We start from the raw sequence: 21,456 nt of genomic DNA on the forward strand, positions 1-21,456 counted from the left end.
ACAGGGTCTCACATCCAAGGTGACTAGGCTACCTCAATAGAAACATTGATGTCTTTCTTTCCTTCTTTCTTTCTTTACTTCTTTTTTACTTCCCCAGGTTTGTCCCTGAAAACATGTCTTCTTTAGGTTGCACTGTTGGTAAGATAAACCACTATGTATGCTAGACATATTAAACCCTGGTTCTGTGCTCATGCTGTTTCCACTTAACACAAATCTCCGTCATTGCCAACATGCTTTTGTCATGTTAAAGGTCTTTGAACACCAGAGGCGTGATGAATAAACACGAAAATGTGGCAGCAAATATTCTGCATCAAACTATTTATACAGTTGATGCCTCATTTATTCAGGTTTATGCCTATATTCACAATGAAAAATCAATCTAGTTCGAATAAAATATTTGATGTGTCATCATCATATAATATTCGAGTTCTGTGTGGATGTACTCATGACACAAACAACAGTGTGAAAAAATATATTTTCAGGTGAATTTATCACATGAAAAGAACACCCTGGTTTGTGAAAAGTGATGTTATATATTCAGTGGAATAAAGACTAGTAGTAAAATGTTTAAAGAACGGTACAGTATTTCTCATGCTTGAGTATATTTAGATACTTTAAAGGTCATCATCATCCATCATATGAAATGAAGCCCAGTGTTTGTCTGTGTGTCACCTTAGCTAACCTGGGTCGCGTGGTTCCTCATGGTCTGCTGGTGTTCTTTCCCTCCTACCCGGTCATGGACAAGACTCTGGAGTTCTGGAGAGTGGGTAGTCCTCAAATCAATTAATAATAATAATTTCAATTCAGCTGTTGTTGCCAGTACTGATGTACTAGATATTTTAGATGACTGTAGCTAACATGTTCTCTGCCCCAGGCAAATGGACACGCGGGGCGCATTGAAAATATGAAGCCAATGTTTGTCGAGCCAAGAGGAAAGGGCACCTTCACAGAGGTCAGTTTGGGTCGATTTGTTTTGTCCTGTCATCTGTCAGATCTTGTCGACTGAAATGTGTTGGAAATACCTTGGTCTATGTCTATGGAAAGTCTAGCTTACATGACTTTGCCTGAGTCGGGTCTAAAAATACTGACACGGGAATATTGACAGCGATTGAAGTGACCTCACTTCCATACCCATTTATAGGTTATCGATGGATATTATAACAAAGTCAATGATCCCACATCCAGAGGGGGAAGCTTTTTTGCCGTGTGTCGAGGAAAGGTGAGGTATATTTCTTCATATTATTGTTTTTTTGTTACATCTCATAAATATGTCATTGTGTGTCTGTGTGTGCAATCTCAATATGTATTTCAGGTGCCTGTGTGGGGTGTATTCAAATTTTGTGTGTGAGATAGTAGTAGTTAGTGGTGGTGGTGGTAGTAGGCTCACAGGAAACTGGTCTGTAGTGTCAATCGTTCTTTTTTTATGTAATTCCCACAACATCTCTTACCTGCCATCATCAAATACTCAATAAGTTTCACTCACTGATTGTAAATCACTTCTACAAAAAAGCGCAACTTGTAATCATAGAATGTATTGCTATCATATCCTCATATATCTTAAAAGCAGAACTCGAGCCTCTCAGTCAACAATGGCCACTGGTGTGTGTGTGTGTGTGTGTGTGTGTGTGTGTGTGTGTGTGTGTGTGTGTGTGTGTGTGTGTGTGTGTGTGTGTGTGTGTGTGTGTGTGTGTGTGTGTGTGTGTGTGTGTGTGTGTGTGTGTGTGTGTGTGTGTGTGTGTGTGTGTGTGTGTGTGTGTGTGTGTGTGCGCGCGCGTGTGCGTGAGTGTGACCAGACCAACTTTAACAGAGTAATATTGTGTTGTTTTATTTACAGTAGATGTCATGACAACATGGACAATGCAAACGTCAAGTCCTATAGTGCAACAATGGCCACTGGAGCTGTGTGTGTGTGTGTGTGTGTGTGTGTGTGTGTGACCAGACCAACTTTAACAGAGTAATATTGTGTTGTTTTATTTACAGTAGATGTCATGACAACATGGACAATGCAAACGTCAAGTCCTATAGTGTCAAATTGGTTGAAAAGAACAGATCATGGTGTTGGGTGACATTATAATATACAATGAAAATCTATACCCTACCTCATTCACTTCTTGTGTGTAGGCAAGCGAGGGACTGGATTTTGCTGACACTTATGGACGTGGCGTCATCATCACCGGCATGCCCTTCCCCCCAAGGATGGATCCCCGTGTGCTCCTGAAGATGCAGTTCTTGGACGAGATGTGCAGGAAGAAGGTTCCCGGGGTGAAGGTAAAGGCCTAATGCTGTTTCAAAAATCATGCCAAGTTTATTTGTAATCACTGTTGGAAGTCTCAAAGGTCTTTGCATGCCCACATAGGCAACCCATCATCTGCATCATCAGCATTAGTAATACAAACCAGAAGGGTGCGCTCAGTGGAGGTCTCAATGTTTGAATGGATGAAGCAACACACTTGACACGACACATTAGCTATAGTACCACGCCATAGCCCAGCAGGACACACTGTAAATACCATTGGTTCTCAAAGTGGGGTCCGGGGACCCCCAGGGGTCCTTGGTGGGGGTACCAGGCGGTCCCCAGCAAAATGTGTTTATTTAGCGTCACAATCATTTTAACCACTTTACCCATATTTTATACTTTGGCTATTCAAAAATAACAGATATACAAGCTTGTAGATCTGCTATTTTTGAAAAATCCCTGGCACAAAATATTTTTGAGATTTACACACAAAAATGACAGTTGTAGTTGAGCGATTTAAAAAATATTTCTGAAATTCAGTTCCTTGGCCTGCTGGCCTAGTAGTGCACAAGAAATGTGAAGCTGATCAGTGTGGTACTTTATGAGATTAACCGTGGACAGACACACAGACTGAGACAGACTCACAGACAGACATGGTATGTAAGTGGTAGCACATACAGTACTGTAAATAGCAACTAGCAGTCATCCAAGACCTGACCCTGTGGCGCCTTAATTCAGCTTACTGAAATCTGATGAAGAATCTTCATGAATGGTGTTCTAAACCAGTGGTTTTCAACCAGTGGTCCGGGGACCACCAGTGGTCCTTGAGGGAGTAACAGGGGGTCCCCAGCGAAATTAGTTAACATAAGTGTCACAATCATTTTAACCGCTTAGCTTTGGCTATTCAAAAATAGCAGATAGAGCTTGTAGATCTGCTATTTTTGAAAAATCTTGAAAAAGTGTGCATATCTTTTGAATATTTATATTTTTTTTAAGCAAAAATGTACTGATATCTTTGCTTTTGGCGGTCCCTGGCACAAAACATTTTCAAGTGGTGGTCCGCAGCCAAATGTATAACAATTTAGGGGTCCTTGGCATGAAAAAGGTTGAAAACCACTGTTCTAAACAATAAATTCTGGTATTTAGTATAGGCCATAGCAGTGGCACCCATTTTGTGGTTCCACAGATAGAAAGACCATTCATTTTTCCAATAGAGATTTCCGAAAATGTGTATATAAATTATTCTAAGCCTTTGAATATTTAATTACATTATTATACTACATTTAATACATACCTTTTTTCTGTTTTCAAATATTTTTTAACATAGAATCAAATGTTTTTAGTCATGATTCACCAGGAGCCTGAATGGCTTGGTTCCAGGCTTAAAATAATTAGTATAAATATTTTCGGAAATCTCTATGGGAAAAATCAATGGGGAACCACAAAATGTCCACCACTGCTATGCCCTATAAGGCTTGAGAGCACTGAATGATTCTGACGTTTCCCCTTTTACCCTGTGTGATTATGCTTATGCCATGTGTTCCAACACCCAGTACCTGTCTGGGCAGGAGTGGTACAGACAGCAGGCCTCTCGGGCTGTGAACCAGGCCATTGGCAGAGTGATTCGTCACAAAGAGGATTTTGGTGCCATCTTTCTGTGTGACCAGAGGTAAGGATGATATAACAAACAATGGCAAAATTAGCCGTAAAATACAATGGCTCTGCATTATTTACACAATACACATTCATCCATTTGGAATTCATAATTCCCCCCTACAGGTTTAAAAATCATGATGCCAAAGCACAGCTTCCTTCATGGGTGAGACCGTATGTGCGCCAGTACGACAACTTTGGGCACGTGGTGCGCGATGTCGCTCAGTTCTTCAAGGTAGCACAGAAACTGGTATGTGTTTACATCTGTTGTTCTTAAATGATAAAGAATGTGGCTAATTCTTGTCTGCTGCTCCAACATTTACAGTATTTAGGCAATGACAACGTTTCAATCGCCAGTGGGAATTTCATTAGATATCCTACCTTCGACAGGTAGAGGATGGTTCTGCTCCATTTGTGCAATGCATCGTGGGTATGATATGGCCAGTTCAGGAGAAACTACCTGTATAATACATTATGCAGTATTATGCCATTTGATATGTTACATTTGAACACTTGGCTGAAAGCCAAATAATCGATGAAAAACATCAGGCTGATGATACTCAAAGGGGGCGATCACACTGAGAAGCGTTGCTAGAGGTGTCTGCTTCAAACATACCTAGTAGGCAGACCACATCGGGCAACACAGCTCAGAGTGCCTGTGTCGGTGCTTATAGTAGTCAATTTGATGAACTTTTCATAAACACTGGCCATTTCTTTATTAACGTAATTTAGTTTTATGTGAAACTTTCATGTTCAGTGGGTCATGGGGGTGTGGCTTGGTACATTTACCGGTATACTTGCTTGAGTGCCATGGTGCGCACCGAACATACCCAAACTCACAAGTGCTGTGAGCTTGTAGATAGGCTATTGCGACACCCACACGCAATTAAATGTAGGGTAAGTAATTTACTTTGGTTAAAATAAGTGTTAAATAGCTCTATATTGTGATAGTACTCATTGCTATAGAGTGTTTGTTCAGTAGAAGGAGTCTCCTATGTCTCTCCAGCTCTTTATTAAACAGAAAATGCATTTTCAGTGCTCTCTCCTGATTGGCTTAAATGTTGTCACCTACCTAAAAATGTATTATATTCTGTTTACTAAAGAGCTGGTGAGACCCCTGTGACCGAACAAACGCTCTGTAGCAATGATTACTATCAGAATATAGTACTTTAACCGTTAAAAAAATAAATGATGATAATTACCAAAAAATATCACTTACCCTACCTTTAAAGGGACTACACCATGAATTTAAACTTTTCCGTCTTTTTTGTGTGTTTTTGGTCTCCCCTACCTCTCTTCTATCCCAAAAAATACCCCATGCTTTCACAGCATATCTGGGGTTTTATGTAAATTGGTCTCAAAACAGGCCAAACTGATAAAGTGCTTTATAAGCCAGAGAGAAGTTTGTTGGAATGAGTATATCTGAGGCTTGATTTCGGCTCAAACCTTTTGAAAAACACAAACAATATGATATTAAATATTATTATTTTTTTTTTAATTCATGGTGTAGATCCTTTAAGTATAAATCAGGTATTACAGTTTGGAGGAAGTGAAATTACTCTTGTTTACCATTGTGTGTGAATGTATTATGTGACAGAGGCCCTTTGTGGATAAGAAAGGTGAAGTTAAGAGCTGTGAACCAGTACAGTCTGCAGAAACCCAGCCTTCGACCTCCAGAAGTTGCTCATCCTCCCTGAGCTGTCAGACCCAGAAGGCCAAAATGCTCGATGCCCATGTTCCCAGTCTCAAGAGGAGAAAACTGAGTGAGTCAAATATGTGTGAAGATTGTGTGTGAAGCCTTCAATACCTTGTATAAAGAATATCCTGAATGGACTGAAGTACTGTAGATGTGAACTGAATGTGAGATGAATGTGTTAAGAGCTTAGATAACCCTCCTGTGAGCTGGAGGAGTCATGTATGTGTTCACCTTTTGGAGGCAGATGTTATACTTTGGTTGATCCTGCGTTCTAACCAACCTCCTCGGGAGGCCAATTTAAACAACCAATAAACACGTACTTCGGAGGTGTGTCCACCAAAGCGTTTCTTTGCAGCTGAAAACGCCAGGCGCTTGCCTAAAAAAACACTCTCTGCAAGCAGATAAAAACGCCCCTAAGGGTGCATGGGGCGTTAAGTGTATTGGAGGTGCCTACACCAGTGGTTACCAAAGTGAGGTCCAGGGACCCCCAGGGTACCTTGAGGGAGTTCCAAATGGTCCCTTACAGGTCTGTAACTCTGAGGGTGTACAGTACAAATGGAACCAAATGGACTAGTATGGGTACATTTGTACACTCTCAGAGTTATGATATGGGGATCCTTGAAATAAAAAATGTTGAGAACCACTGGCTTACACCCTCCCTACTGAACCAACCTGTGGAGGTCAGCAGCGACAAAGGACTACAGTACAAGTGGAATTGGGAATTAACATAACTACTAAATAAATTGAGAAAAAATGGGGCAAAAAATAAAAACAATCGGAAAATAAAAACAATTCATTGTCCTTTGTCTTTTCTTTCTTTCTTGTGTGTGTCCTCAGATGAACAGGGCATGGCCAAGCTCTGTATAGAATATGAAACAGATGTGCAGAGCTTCCAGAGGAGACCAGTCAGCTTATTGCACGCCCTAGAGCACAGCGACCAGTCTAAAAGAGACCCAATGCACTCCTTTGTGGGAGAGGAACAGGTAATATTTAGTTGTTGTTTTTTTGGAGGGGCGGGGGGGGGGCCCTTTGAGCCCGGTGTCCCTATTTTGGGCATGTCATTATTGGCATAAACTTTATAACGTAACCTCAAATGTATTCTTCTGCACTTCCCGTGTCATTTTAACAGCCAAGTAAATATTAATTGAAAGACTCAGCATGTCAGTGTCCAAATGTCACTTAAATTGATATCTCGCTTAGTGAATTGTATGTTTTTTAAATAAGAGTACTGATCATACTGTATTAGTACAGTATTTGTGTTGTGTTTTGTGAACATGAACATTAGCTGCATAAAGCTAGAAACCTCTGAATCCTATTTGTGTCATGTTCACATCATCCCCTATTTGACCAAAACACAAAACTGAGGTATTTCAACATCAATTTGTACTAGATGAGCAAACATTCACTGTCACAGTCTATCCTGACCTTATTGATTAAGCAACTTTTGTAACATAGGAATGTAGCAGTTTACTGTAATTGGCATGCAAACAGACAATGTAAGCTGTACCCTATACCCTCACAAGAGAGTGTGCAAGGGCTGAATCATATCATTATCTCGAAGTGAACATTCAAAATGGCAAATGTCAATGATATGGTCAATATATATTTTCCCCACTCGGCACACTTCCCAGTTTGTTTAATAGCTTGCTTCAAGTTCAGCTCGCTGTGCTGTGTGTGCCGCATAGAAAAAAGGTCTATTCAACTCAACAGCATGAGACGAGCACGACCGTGTCAGTTTCATGGGACCTGCTCGATTGCTTCACATTGAGCATGAGATTTCTAGGCAACTTCAGAATAAGAGTGATTCTTCAAGCCATTGAAAAGTGAGCGTTTGGCTGCTGTCAGTCCTGTGCCTCACAAAGTAAAGTTAAATTAATTTTATGTCGATCAATTATTCGATGAATTGTTTCACCCCATAACATATATTACAATTAGGGGTGCAGTTAAAAATACAGCAAAAAGCTCACGATGTGTCATGATTTGACCTTTTGTCAGCTTGTAGAATGGCTATTTTTGCTCGGCACTGTTGTATGTCAAAGTATAAAATAGTGCCTAAGTGGTTGGTTAATCAGACTAATCAATTTAGTCAATACATGTTTTTAATCTATTTTATAATTGTTTTAAAATAATTATCAAAAGAAATCCTTCTCAATAAATACATTATAGAATAATTGCTCAAAAATATTAAGGAGATTATGCCGTATTATCAAGTATATTATCATTGTAAGAACATACAGTAATACAGACAGGTGACAAATTAAAGGAAAAGCCTGAATAAATGAGTGGAGATAACAAATGCAGATGCTTCCATAAAGGTGTACTCACTGCATGATACAAAGTTAACATCCTATCGTGCTCTGTGGTGTGTGTGTGTGTGTATAAACATCCTAATTAGGCCCAGTTTGGATGAAGATGAATATGAAAGAAGGTGCTTTATTGTGGAACGGAAGGCAGGAGCTTCAGTCAAAAATGTTTCAATAGGAACAGTGACTAAAGTGACCTCTGCATTTCGACCCATGGCAAAGACATCATCAGTAGGTTGGAAATTGTGGTCTAACTCCAAAGCACCCATTTGATGGCATTATTAGTCTTACATTATTCATTAGTGTGACATGTAAGGAAAATCAGAAGAGCAACTCTTTCTCAGGTGACTGAGAATGTCAAATGGATAAAAGTTCAGTGGTGTAAGGAAAAGCAGAAGAGCAACTCTTCCTCAGGTGACTGAGAATGTCAAATGGATAAAAGTTTAGTGGCGTAAAATTCAAAGACATTGGTCTACCGAGATTAGGGAAAAAAAGTGATATGGACAGATGAGTCATCCACTAGTGTGCAGTGCATGTGTGGCGTACACAAAGAGATCAACTCAGGCCTGAATGCTTGACCCCGGCAGTTAGAACTCCAGTCATGAAATGATTGGTACTATAGACTTCTGTTTTTATTTCTTGATTGCTCTTTGAGATGGTTCCGTTACTTACTTCGGTTCACTAATTTAGAGGGAAGGATCACTGCAAATTAATACAGTTATTCCAAGTGATAACCAGAATAACGGTCTCCTCCAGGGTGACGATGGCCCTTTCAGGCATGACGGGTCACTGAATGGTTTGATGAGTATGAAAGTGATTCACAGTCACCGTATCTCAACCGAAACGAACACTTAGGAGATTTTGAAATAGTCATGTGATCTGAACAGTGACTTGAACCAGCTGCTGAATGACTCTTAGTGAGATAACAACTGTGTCAGCTCCTAGATTTGCCCCTGAATGGCCCAACACCTAAGACACTTCATGCTGGGTTTTACCTTTAAGTTGTCACTCGTTTGTATATGATGATGACTTGATGTCGATAGGTGTAGATCACATTAAAATGTCCTGTACACATATCTCTTGTGGGAACCCTAATTTATGTCCTTTTTATTGTCCACCCTAGCAAACAAACTAATCGTAATAAATGTCGTTACAGTGCCACTGTAGCCAACTGTTGGCTACTTTAAGAGAAATGGCTGCACGTAATGTCATGGCACTTTTCAGGAAAAGTGGGCAATGAACCAAATGTGAATGATCTTGAAAAGGCAAACTCATGGTGACCGGGTTTTTGAAACGTGACTTTGCTGTATTTGTTTCTTACATCTATCTGCCTCTGTGATGCCTTGTACTGTAGGTCATGAACTCAGAAATGTTTTGGGTGAAATGATTGGTACTGGAGACCTGTTTTTATTTCTTGATGCATTTAATTATTTTGGAATCATTTGTACAATTATGCTTCCTTCTTTAGGCAAGCCGTTTATCCACACTGTCTCTTCAGTATGACAAGCGTGTGGATGATGAACAACGAGGAGGAAAACGTAAAATCAAATTGGTCCAAGAAAGGGTGTGTATAATAATGATAATAACAATAATAATACAAAATCAATGTTATTTTCTTTTACCTCTATGTTTTGGTATTATATACCTAGCTACTATAAACCCATACTATTGCCAATGTAGAAGTAATTGAAAATATATTACTGTAAATGGACTGCATTAATATCGCTTCATCCGACCACTCAAATAATGCTTAACAATGTACTTCCTATTCACCCGTTCATACACACTGCAACGGCGGAACACTGTTACACATTACATACTAATGTGGTATACATACCTCAAGTATATACTGTATACCTGAGCCATTGCTAACTGTAAAAGCTATTTATAGCGCACTGACATAATGACATCATTTTTTAACTCATTCTACCATATTCGTCATTGGCTATATTTATAGCTTGACCACTTCTTGTTTCCACAAACTGTAATCATATAAAGGTTTTCTTTCCTTATTTGGGTAACCCCTTAACCCTGACGATTGTTCTTGTCACTGACTGCAAAATGAGGAACATTCACCAAATTCCACATATGACAGAGAACAAAAAACACTGTATTTGGTCAATTCTGTTGCACGCTTCCATATTTGTCTAAGTAATCTTAGAGAGAGTGGTTGGGTGAAGTAGTTTTAAGAGTGACTTTTTATTAGTCATTATCCAATAATGTTATCCAGGTTATTTAAACACTCAAGTTGCATCCTTGGACCTTGTGAGTTTTTGTATTATGTTCAGAGCCCTTCCTGACATGCATTCCACTATTGTTGCATCTTGAAGAGAACTGGGTTTTCAGAAGTGTCAGATGACGGTAAAGGTGACAAAGCAAAGAAGTTCCTGGCAGATATGAAAAGGTCCCTGAGCCAGGAGAACTTCCAGCGAATCATGCAAGCTCTTCAGAATTACAAGAGGGGAAACGATATTGATGAGCTGTTGGCTGAGACAGCCTCCCTCTTGACTGGAGATATCAATACTCACAGCCTGTTCAGAGGTAAGTCATATGATAGTCAAACATGCATGTGATCACATCACATAGCATATTATGCTATGTGATGTGATCAAATGCATGTTTCTGTTTTCAGAAGTGATTCCCTCAAGAGTACAAATATGTGAAACTTGGGGCAAACGGTAGTTGACAGGTGTTACGTCAGTAGCGTTAGTCAGGGTGGCAGCCTTTTTGTGGATTCACTACTAGAAAAAAGTTCTCCACACACCTTTTTGAGATTTTATAAACAGCATATCTCATAAACTACTGGCTTGATTGCCATGTAATTTCATGAGCACCTTCATTCTGACCCCTTGTCCTTTTGTCTAGTGACGTTGAAGACATGACTCATGAGACCATTTGTGCCTAATTTGGTGGGGGAAAAACACAATTGTGCTGCCCCTTGTAGGTGGTATGTGAAATCATTTTTGGCTCTGCGTTGTTTAGAGGCCCCTCAATGTGTGATTAAAATGTGGGCATGTCCTAGCTGTTCTAGCCTGGCGGAGATAAAAAAAATCACCCAAGAGCCATTCATAATGCAGTCCCTCTACACAGCATTCTTTTTTGTCTTCAAAAGTATCTGGGGAATTGTCATTTTGGATTGGCACTTCAAAGTTTAGTGTTGGACTGACATAGTCCCCCCGCCCCAACTTACTTACTTGGGTGCATTGTGAAAATGTTATCTTTCATTTTTTCATGTGGGAACAATGCAAGTCTGTTAACAAAAGGTACATCAATAAAATCACAGAGTTTATCTACTGTACTCATGCACCCCCAATAATTTGGACTCCAAAGAGACTCTAGCAACACCTTAGGCAAAAATGGCCACTTTTCACACAGGATATCTCAAAAACGAATTGGTGGATTGGAATGGCACTTGCTGAGTGCATCCAGACTCCCCAGAGTATGAACCCTAACTGATTTTGGTAACCATGTGGCCCTTTTTCTTTTTTTTCTTTTTAACAATATCTTAATCCTTAGGCAAATATACACACAATGTGTATATATATATATATATATATATGTAATTCTGGCACTAGAAATCTTGTTAGTTATGGAGGTTGTAATAAATGTGTTGATTTTTCTGACATTGGTGGAACAGCTTCTGAATTAAGCAGGGACACTAATACTATGAACCTTTATTGAATTCATGAGGATGTAGCCATAAACCTGGCTCACTGCAAGTGACATTTAAAGGTCAGTTTCAACAATGAAAGGTAACATGGAACTAGGAAGTGGTGCTGTGAGGATGAGAGAATCACATGGACCAGTGTACAGTAGGTGTTGTAACATTTACAACTATGATGAATAGTGGTGACTTGAATTATCTCTGGAGTACAAAATAAACACATGAATGTTGGTGTGTCTAAGGGTGATCATCAACCCATGCATAAATGTATTTTCCAAGTGAATTATTTGTGTCTAAATGTATTAAATCGGTAATGAATAATGATATTGTTACAGAACACGTGAAGAACGATATTAGATCGATGCCATGATTTGTGTTGTGTATGTGAACTTACGACTTCACCCATTTTCAACCTATTTTCATATAATTGCTCTTCACTAATGCTCATGATAAAAAGGTAAAAAAAAGAAAGAAATCCACTCAGTCTGTGTCTCATAGGACACCCGCCTTGTTGACAGATGGTACGCATCTTCTGCAAACCTAACTCATATGTTCGACTAAAGAATTACTGGACTGTCATTTTCAGATCTCTATCGGAAATGTTCAATATAAACTTGCAACCTTGTCCTGAAGTACCCCCTAAAGATCAGACTTGTGACAAAAGAGTCCAGAATTGTATAGCCTTTTTTATCACTATTGGCATGGAGGAGAATCCTCCTAGTCTGGAAATCTCCACTCCCCCCAAACCAGACATTTGGCTGAAAGATGTGATATTACATTTAAGCCTGACAGGGAAAAGGGAAAGAAAAGAGGTGTGAAAAAAGAAAAGAAAAAAAGGAGAAAAAGGGTGTGTGCAGGGCAGGAGGGAAAGGTTGGAAGATAATGTCCTATGACGCATCAGGATGTCCCTCATTTAAGTATACACATATACATATCTCCTTTTTGTAACACTTATTTTTCTCTTCCCTTTTTTCTTATTTTCTTACTTTCTTTTCTTCTTTCTTTTTCTTCCTTTCTTACATTATGTTTTTTTCATTTTCCATTTTTATTAAGGGGAAGGGGGGAGAGAGAGAGAGGAAGGGGAAGATATGATCACCCTAGACAATTGTAGATTTGTAGTGTCAATTATTTTCAAGAAATATTCTATACGCCTATATGGTGAGGTGAGAGGGATCCAAAGCTCCAAGTGGGAGGGGAAAGGGTAGGGGAGCGTTTCGTTGTGTTTTTAACGCCCTCATTTACTCAAATCTTTTATCCATGTTATGTTTACTGTGAAGTTCTGTACATGTTCGTATATTTGTCTGTATGTATGTAATAGAAAAAAAGAAGCATTTGTACTGTATATTTTGCCCTGTCTAACTAAGAACACCCTACCCTATATGCTGAATAGAAAACTTATAATGGAGAAACCCGCCTACCAGTGACATTATCGGCAGGATAATCACATTAGGCAGGATTTATTTTATTTTATTTAGATTTGTCTTAACACGAGAACAATTGCTTCCATTATAGCATGCTAACTTTCCAGGAATAGAAATCCTGCAGTTTCTATTAGCTTGGATTCCCCATCGATGATGTCACTGGTAGATGGTTTCTGAACTGTCCACAGTCCTGAGACACAGAGTAGACAAAATGGGACCATATTATAATGAGTATTAGTGAGGACCAATTATATGAAGATAGATTGAAAATGGGTGAAGTCCTTTAAGTCATTTCAGTTGTGGTCTGATTTGTCGTATGACGCAGTATACATTAACCATTTTTAACCTGCTGTCCCTCTTTTGGGCATTTCATTCTAGTATGATGAAGTAGATAGGGCTTAAGTTGTTAAATTGTATGTCACAGGTTTCTACCAGTTCATACGGCCACATCACAAAAAGAGGTTTGATGAGAAGTGCCAGGAATTGACTGGTTCTGGGTGTGGATACAAGCCTGATCATTCTCTGTCCAAGGAGGAGAAGGAGGAACTCCTGCAGCAGGGTGGTAAGCCACACGCCAACTTTTACCCTTTATTATACCAATGGTTCCCAAGACCCAAGCAGTGTGCAGGTGCTTCCTGGGAGTTTGTTACAACCACGTTATTATTAGAACACTTAATGGCTTCTGACTCAGAGGATTGAAATGACTAATACATGTTATTATTCTTGTTTACTTTTTTTCTGAAAGAACATAGAAACATTATGTAATAGGCTTGTTTTCTTGAAGCTTCTGTAGGTCAATCGGGTGCAGCAGGGCTGTCTTCCAATGGCACTGAACTGAACACGGCTCTGCAGCTCAACAATGGAGGGTGTCACCTAGGCAGTCATGCCTCAGGGAAGCCTGGTGCATCGCAAGCTCAGACAGGTTGGGGATTCTGTTTACTTCTCTTTATTCTTCTCTTTATTTATGAAGGGGGTCCTTTGCGCACCACCCAGTTGCGTCAGAGCATTAGTCAACATGAGCTGGACATAATTATGTGCTCTACAGCACACAGTGAATTTCCAAATGGACTAAATGTCTGTCTGTCTGTCGAGTTGATCGATCTCGCAGTGGAGTTCATTACAATTCTGTGTGAATGTGTTTTCCTCGCAACAGTTCAACCAGTTGCAAAGAAAGAATCTCAACTCCTTGTGGCCGAATTGAAAAAAGTTCTGGGAGCGGAGAAGTGCAACGAGCTCGTACGAGCCATAAAGAACTACAAAGATACAGAAAACTATGACACCATGGTGTCCACAGTGGTGAGCTTGTTAACTGAGAGAAATGAAAACTTCGATCTTCTCATCAGTAAGTCCTTTTTTTGTTCTTCATTTAAATGAGCAGATATCTTTTCTGTAATATAACAAATTTAACCAGAAGTTTTTCGTTTTTGTTTTTAACTATTTTTCAGAATTTGGCCAGTTCATTCGTCCTCACCATAAGAAACAGTACAATGAGATGGTGGATGCTCTGATTGGTGGACCTTGAAGTGCTCTTTCTTTGAACAGCCTAGAATGAGATGAAGAGCAGGACTCTTGACAGCAAGTGCAGTGACAAATGTTCAAAAAGTGATATTTGACAACAGTTATCCCCGGTTTGGTTTGATTCTGAAGTGACTTGTCTAGGTTAGCTTGAGTTAAGACCCAAGCTGACATACTGTAGTGGGGCTGTTGACATTGGGTTGCAAAAGTGCAGAGTGAAAAGCAATAATAGTAGACCATTAAAAACATTTTTGATTATTGCTCCAATGCCTGAAGACGGTTTCCCAAACAACCCCACTGATGGCAAGTTCACACTTACGATGAATCTGAACTGGGTGAATACATGGCTTTGTATCACAGAATAACCATGTGGTTCTTTGACATTATGTTTGTACACTGTATGAAGTAGTATTATGTTCAAATGCAGATTTAAAATCTTTGGCCGCACATAAATGTTAATATTTTAAGATGTAATCAATAAATGGTTTGTTATTAAATCCAACACACGTCTTAATATACGAGTATATTGTATCCCTATAGTGTACTGTATGCATGTGTGTGTGTGTGTGTGTGTGGTGTACATAATATAGAAGGTACAACAAGGTACCCTATTTATTATCAGTTTTAAGAAACAGTGCATTACAACCCCTGCTACGTGGAGGCCAGTCTAGAGCAGGGGTTCTCAACCTGCTGTCACCTGGGAGATCCCCAGACCCCAGATGACAGTGAAGTGACAATTTAAGGACTTTTAAGACCTTTTTAATACCTCAAACAAAAGAAAGAAACAAAAGAAAAAGAACATTACTGCATCAAAAGTAATCAAACTATACTATAAAAGAATTGTCAAACATTGGCCAAATTGTCAAATAAGAGGCAAACATTTTGAAAATAGCCGATCTACAAGCTCACAACGCCCCGCGTTGTGAGATCTGCTATAGATCTGCAATATTTATCTGTGGACCCGAGTCAAACTAAATAGAATGCCTCAATTCCTACATTCCAATAGAACTTTACTTGGGCAAGACTGATGTCTTAACAATGACGAGACGTCATATTGATGACATCAGTCTTCCCATGTAACAGTAACTAACAATAGTAGTTCCAAACAACTACATGTAGTTCCCTATACAGGTAGTTTGGAACTATTGTTATGGGGAAGCATTACTTCCGCATTCACTGTCAACAATGAAGTCTGTTGTCCGGAGCTGTGTTGAACTCCATATTTGGGCAAAGGCTATGTGTGGAACTCGATATTTCGGCCCAATTTGGGGGGACAGACACTTTTCTAGGATGGCAAACCCCTCCAGTGCTATGCTGTAAAAACGATAAATAAATTGTGTGTGTGTGTGTGGTTTATCCCTTATATTCAAAATAAACTTTAAAGGACAACTTTGTTTTTTTACAACCAAGGTTTATATTTTAGCTTGTAATTAAAGTAAATAAATGATGAGTGTAATTTTTTTTTCATTTACTGCTTTCTATAGTTTTAGCATTTTTTGCGATATTTTTTACAGTGGGCGGGGGCATTCTGTCCGGTGGCTAAATATGCCTTTTTTACACAATAAAAAAGGTCCGGCTGTCTGAGATGGCCAGATGTGAGTTATTGGGGGCTAGAAGAGCTACTGTAAATAATAATAAAGAAAACGCCGGGTTAATGTGTTAAAAAAATACATATTTAGCCACCGGACAGAATGCCCCCGCCCACTGTGAAAACACTGTAAAAAAGATTGTGAAAATTGCTAAAACTATAGAAAGCAGTAAATTTGAAATTTTTAACACTCATCTTTTATTTACTTTAATTACAATCTAAAACATAAACATTGGTTGTAAAAAACCAAAGTTGTCCTTTAAATAAAACTTTAGTGTAGGCTAGTAGGAGTGACTGATAAGGCTCAATAATGAACATTCTACCATTCATGCCTTTGTCATAATCTAAGTTTTAAGTAAAATTTGTATGCCTATTTTATCAATTAGGGTATCAAAAGGTCATTTAGCAGAATGGAAGCCTAATGGAATTGAAATAAATAATGTTATAATGTTGACTATGTGAAATTGAAAGCTGCTGTCAGTGTCAACCCTCCCGTTTTCCGGGATTCCCCATTTCCCCCGTATTTATATAGGCAGATAGGAGATAACATGTGGGTAGCCTAGGCTGCCTATTAGGCAGCCTAGGCTGCCCACATGTTATCTCCCTGTTCTTAGATCTGTTTCCCGTAAATCCCTGGTTTCCAGACAGTGAACAGGATTATCTAAATTCACTATTGTTTGTTCTTCACGTGCACACGACCGAGGGTTGATATGTAGAGGAAACAACTGATGACGTATCAACTGTGTCACGTGTCTTTAAATCGTCATAATGATTTTGACTGATATAGACCAATTATTTGTTTATTACTAACATTGAGACTGGATGCACAGGTGATTGTTTCACGCAATCAATTCTCAACCTGTTATTTCGGGGTGCGCTGGTTTCAGCACACCCCCAACCCCCTCTTGTGTGTTGGCTAGTGAGGCGCGTCCTAGCGAGACCTGATATAATGGGTTTCTTTGCGCGCATACTGGTTGCACGCATACTGGTTCTTATCAGTGTGACGTCGTCTGTTAAGGGGTCTATTACTCTTTCAATATCGTCATGGGTGGCACATGGTGGTGTGGCGTAACTATGACTGAATGACTCATCCTAGGATTATATATAAACTCAGAGCAGCGCATAATGTGCAGCAGCTAAAAGGCAAATAGCACTTTGAATACTAGAAAATGCATTTTCTATTGCATGAGGTGAGTAGACGTTTTTAGACCTATGATTATATATATATATATATGCAAATAATATATAGCCTATTTTTTTTAAAGATATATATTATAGATTATATATATATATATATATATATATATATATATATATATATATATATATATATATATATATATATATATATATATATATATATTCACACATATATATATTTTTGTTTTTGTTTTTAATATATGTATGTGTATACATATATTAAAAATGTTTACATCTTTTTCAATATAGCTAACGGATTGTGTTACTATACCAGCCATTCGTGAAACGGTAGTTTATTAAATGTTTCATCCATGTATTTTCTCTAGTTCCTCTGTGTGTCGGTGCTCTTACCTGTCGCGCTGTGCAGCACCATCGCCAGAAACGGCACTCCACCACCGCCCACCTACACACGGAAGGACGAGGTGACCGGAGAGACCCTCCTGTGCGACATGTGTCCCCCGGGACAGTACCTGCTCGCGCACTGCTCCAGTACCAGCAAGACGGAGTGCGGCCCCTGTCCGGAGAACCACTTCACGGAGATCTGGAACTACATCGACCGCTGCCAGTACTGCAGCCGCTTCTGCAGTACCGTGTACGAGCAGGAGAGCGCGCCGTGCACCAGGACGCACAACAGAGACTGTCGCTGCAAGGCTGGCTATTACAGCAGACACGACACCTGCTTCAGACACCGCAGGTGTCCGGCTGGGGAAGGTGTCTCACATCTCGGTGAGTGTCAGTGGTGGAAAGTAACTAAGTACTCAAGTACTGTGCTTAGGTACAATTTTTTTTTCTTTTTTATACTTTGGAGTGTTTCCATTTTTCAGTACTTTTGTTACTTTAAGTTCATTTTGATTCTAATTCTTTTGTACTTTTAATCAAGTAAATGTTGAATTCCGGACTTTTACTAGTAACATTATTACATAATCAAATCTGTAGTAAAACATAACAGTATTACTACATTGCAGTATTGATATTTTTACTTAAGTAAAAGATTTTAGTACTTTTTCCACCACTGGTCTTGGTTACATTATAAGTCAAATTAATTGTTAGTTTGTGTGAGTATTTCAACACAGCCTAAATCTAAAGACATTTTGACTTTTGAGCTGATGATATCAAATCACACTAGAATTATTTAACTGTCTATAAGTTATTATAGTTTTTTGACATATTCGTTCATTTTTATTTGTATTTTCTCTTTAATTTGGTGTTTAATGTTATACGAGTGTCTGTGTTCTGCAACAACCTGTGCTGTGTTTATATGGCTACTGTATATGCCAGCTCAAGGCAACATATTTCTTATTTTCTTTTGTTTCATACTATATGCACATGTAACAACAGTATTGTTTTTGTGTATTGATTACCACAGGTGCAACACACCATGACGTAATGTGTACCCCGTGCCAAGAGGGTTTCTTCTCCTCAGAGTCCTCTTCCACTAAACCCTGTCAGAAGATGAGAGAGTGCCAAGCAAACTGCACCACTATACCTGGTAACGCCATGCATGATGTCTTCTGCTCTCACTGCAAGAATGGAACCAAAACAGCTGAAGGTCAGAATGGAACCCACCCTTGAAATATTTGATATTTTTTAGCTGCTGAGCAAACATTACATTTGCACAGATCTGGAGGATTTGACATCTTACCATTACTTTGATTTAATGTTATTCTCTATTATTGTTATTCAATACCTCATGTAATGTTTCCACATCTTTCCATGTAGAACGAGACTTGTGTGACGGGGAGTTAATGAAGTTCGTGGCCATGCAGATCTTGCCACAAAAGAAGGAGAAAAGACTACACACGATCCTGAAGAGAAAGACGAGACTTCACAAGCAAAATGCATCTACTATGGACCTCTTGAGTAGTTTAAAAGAGTCACACAGATATGTGTCTTTTTCGGATGAAGTCCTCACCATCCTGGGTGATGTCATCCTTCCGGGTTTAGAGCGAAAAGTGAAACAGTGGTTTGTGTGACATCGCACATATTCAATAGTAACTAACTCTATGTTGAACTCTGGAGGGAAGAAAAATATGAATCACTCCATTCTCCTCTCCTGGAGTAGATGAGAGGAAAGTAGAAACAACAGAAACCAAATGGTTTACTCTGCATTATTTATATTTTAGGAGAGAGAAATAAGACAGTGTCTTGCAGTGCTTGTAAATAATTTCAATGTGAAAGTATCATTTAACCTATGGTTGCTGTTTTTAGCCAAGCTGGTCAAGTTTTATACTACCTTTTTTTAAATCTAATTTATGCTTTATCCTTCCTGAAGTTGTTCAAGAGTTGTTAAATAAAGACTAAAATGGTCGATGACTTTATTATATTCATACAACATATCAAATTCTTCATATTTATATCCCACTAACTTTTTTTAAAGATATTTTTGGGTCTTTTCTGCTTTTATAAGATAGTATAGTGAAGAATGGCAGGAAACAGGAGAGAGAGACAAAGTGACACGCAGCAAAGGCTGTCAGGCTCGGGAATCGAATCCGCGACTCACTGTCAGGCTGCATTAGAGCTGTGGTATGCGCCCTAACCACTTGGCCATCCGCACCCCATTTATATCCCTCTTTCCAAAATATTTTGGGAAATACGTACCGCATGCATATTAAAGAGGGGGGGTCATGCTAATGTTCTGCTGCACATAGGCCATTGAATAGTATTACTTCATCACCAGATAACATTTTGGGTCAATCTAAAGTATATAATACAATACCAGTGTCCCAAGTTGTGTTTTAAGTATCACCCGATATATCATCCATTGTCAACATCATAGGGTGAACACATTGGTCATATATTTGCATTTGATGAGTCTTTTCACAGTTTAATGACTGAGCACTCACTGACAGGTTGATTAACAGACCAACAATGTTAGAGCTTTAAAACTATCACCATAACAGTATGGACATGAAATAAGACATCAAAATAAATGTTATCCCTCTGACATACAATAAAACTTTGAGGAATGAGGACAGACACTGTTGTTAGGGAAGCTTCCCTGGAAAGCCCTTGTTGAACTCAACGTGCTGCACCATGGCATGTCTGCACATAAAACCTGGGTTGTCCCTCTAGGGATAGACCTAACAGTTCCCCATAGATATTTAACAAGCTGGCTCTGATGTCATGATCACATTTCAAACTCATGTTCTCCCCTCCTTGCTGGTGCTCCGGCATCTGCCATCAGACCTCTGGAGCTTGTTCAGAAAGCTGCGGCTCGTCTGGTGTTCAACCGCCCCAAGTTCTCCCACACAACTATCCTTCTCCGTTCTCTACACTGGCTCCCCGTAGCAGCTCGCATAGTCGCATCCAGTTTAAAACCCTGGTTTTAAACTGGGGCTTATAGGGCAGTGAAAGGAACAGCTCCTTCTTACCTCCGGGCTATGGTCGATGCTTACACCCCTGCCCGACCACTTCGGTCTGCCACCTCGGGGAGACTGATTGCCTCGTCACTCACTCTGGCCGATCTACACGGTCACGACTTTTCTCTGTTCTGGCCCCACGGTGGTGGAATGAACTTCCCACTGATGTCAGGACAGCAGAGTCACTGCCCATCTTTCGCCACAGGCTGAAAACCAACCTCTTCAGGAAACACTACCCTTCCTCTTTGCCTGGCCTACTTGTTGTTAACTAGTTGTACAAACTCTTGTTTTATAGTTGTATTGTTTTATTGGATCTTGTTTAGTCGATACACTTATTGTTTAGCTCTTTCTCATTTGATTTTGCTATTTTGTCTCATCTGTTTAAGAAAGTAGCTAAAGAAGGGAGCTGATATATTGCACTTTTACCTTAGCGCTAGGTATACTCTTGGTTGCTTGTTTTTGCATAAAATGCACTTAAGACTTCTGGTGATTAGTAGTTTCGTTCCCTACCTATGTTGAATGCACTTATTGTAAGTCGCTTTGGATAAAAGCGTCTGCTAAATGACTGTAATGTAATGTAATGTTCTGTTACAGTACTGCCCACTTCAGTCAATATACAGCTAAATAAAAAGCAAAAGTCAGGTGCTGCTTTTGCTTATGGGGAGACTGGGAATGAGGATATAATCCAATCAATCAATCAGAGCTGCAGATTTGAGACTTTTTGGAGAATCAGCACTTGTGCCTTGACTTAAGACTCCTCTGAGACTTGACTACTCTAGGACACAACTTGACTTGAGACCTGTGAGCAAAAACCTTAGCAG

General features: G+C 39.3%; 2 protein-coding genes and 1 long non-coding RNA gene across 6 annotated transcripts in view; 2 read left to right on the plus strand and 1 right to left on the minus strand.

Annotated features, from left to right (window-relative positions):
• The window catches only part of rtel1 (regulator of telomere elongation helicase 1), a 32,187-nt gene extending 16,892 nt beyond the window's left edge, over positions 1–15,295 (plus strand). For 2 of the 4 annotated variants that reach the window (XM_084068406.1, XM_084068407.1), the window contains exons 19-33: positions 98–138; positions 678–763; positions 875–952; positions 1,142–1,219; positions 2,122–2,268; positions 3,790–3,905; positions 4,016–4,139; positions 5,487–5,652; positions 6,423–6,568; positions 9,357–9,452; positions 10,219–10,429; positions 13,398–13,601; positions 13,758–13,895; positions 14,127–14,315; positions 14,419–15,295. In XM_084068406.1, the coding sequence (XP_083924532.1) occupies positions 98–138; positions 678–763; positions 875–952; positions 1,142–1,219; positions 2,122–2,268; positions 3,790–3,905; positions 4,016–4,139; positions 5,487–5,652; positions 6,423–6,568; positions 9,357–9,452; positions 10,219–10,429; positions 13,398–13,601; positions 13,758–13,895; positions 14,127–14,315; positions 14,419–14,495 (1,897 nt within the window). In that variant the 3' untranslated portion in view covers positions 14,496–15,295. The remainder of the gene's footprint in view (positions 1–97; positions 139–677; positions 764–874; positions 953–1,141; positions 1,220–2,121; positions 2,269–3,789; positions 3,906–4,015; positions 4,140–5,486; positions 5,653–6,422; positions 6,569–9,356; positions 9,453–10,218; positions 10,430–13,397; positions 13,602–13,757; positions 13,896–14,126; positions 14,316–14,418) is intronic. The other 2 variants (XM_084068409.1, XM_084068408.1) reach the window with 2 other exon arrangements.
• On the minus strand, positions 681–17,762 carry LOC311053035. Its single transcript, XR_014601598.1, has 3 exons — positions 17,628–17,762; positions 2,100–2,282; positions 681–756 (listed from the first exon to the last, which is right to left on the minus strand). It is a non-coding gene; the product is annotated as an uncharacterized lncRNA (long non-coding RNA).
• On the plus strand, positions 17,176–21,276 carry LOC311053034 (tumor necrosis factor receptor superfamily member 6B-like). The gene is made up of 4 exons (XM_084068410.1): positions 17,176–17,266; positions 17,603–18,002; positions 18,643–18,825; positions 18,996–21,276. The coding sequence occupies exons 1-4, from the start codon at positions 17,246–17,248 to the stop codon at positions 19,247–19,249; spliced, it is 858 nt and encodes a 285-aa protein (XP_083924536.1). The 5' UTR covers positions 17,176–17,245; the 3' UTR covers positions 19,250–21,276.
• Positions 21,277–21,456: the final 180 nt, after the last annotated feature.

The sequence above is a fragment of the Gymnoscopelus microlampas genome (assembly GCF_963454915.1).
Source record: "Gymnoscopelus microlampas genome assembly, chromosome: 10".
In the NCBI taxonomy this organism is placed as follows: domain Eukaryota; kingdom Metazoa; phylum Chordata; class Actinopteri; order Myctophiformes; family Myctophidae; genus Gymnoscopelus; species Gymnoscopelus microlampas.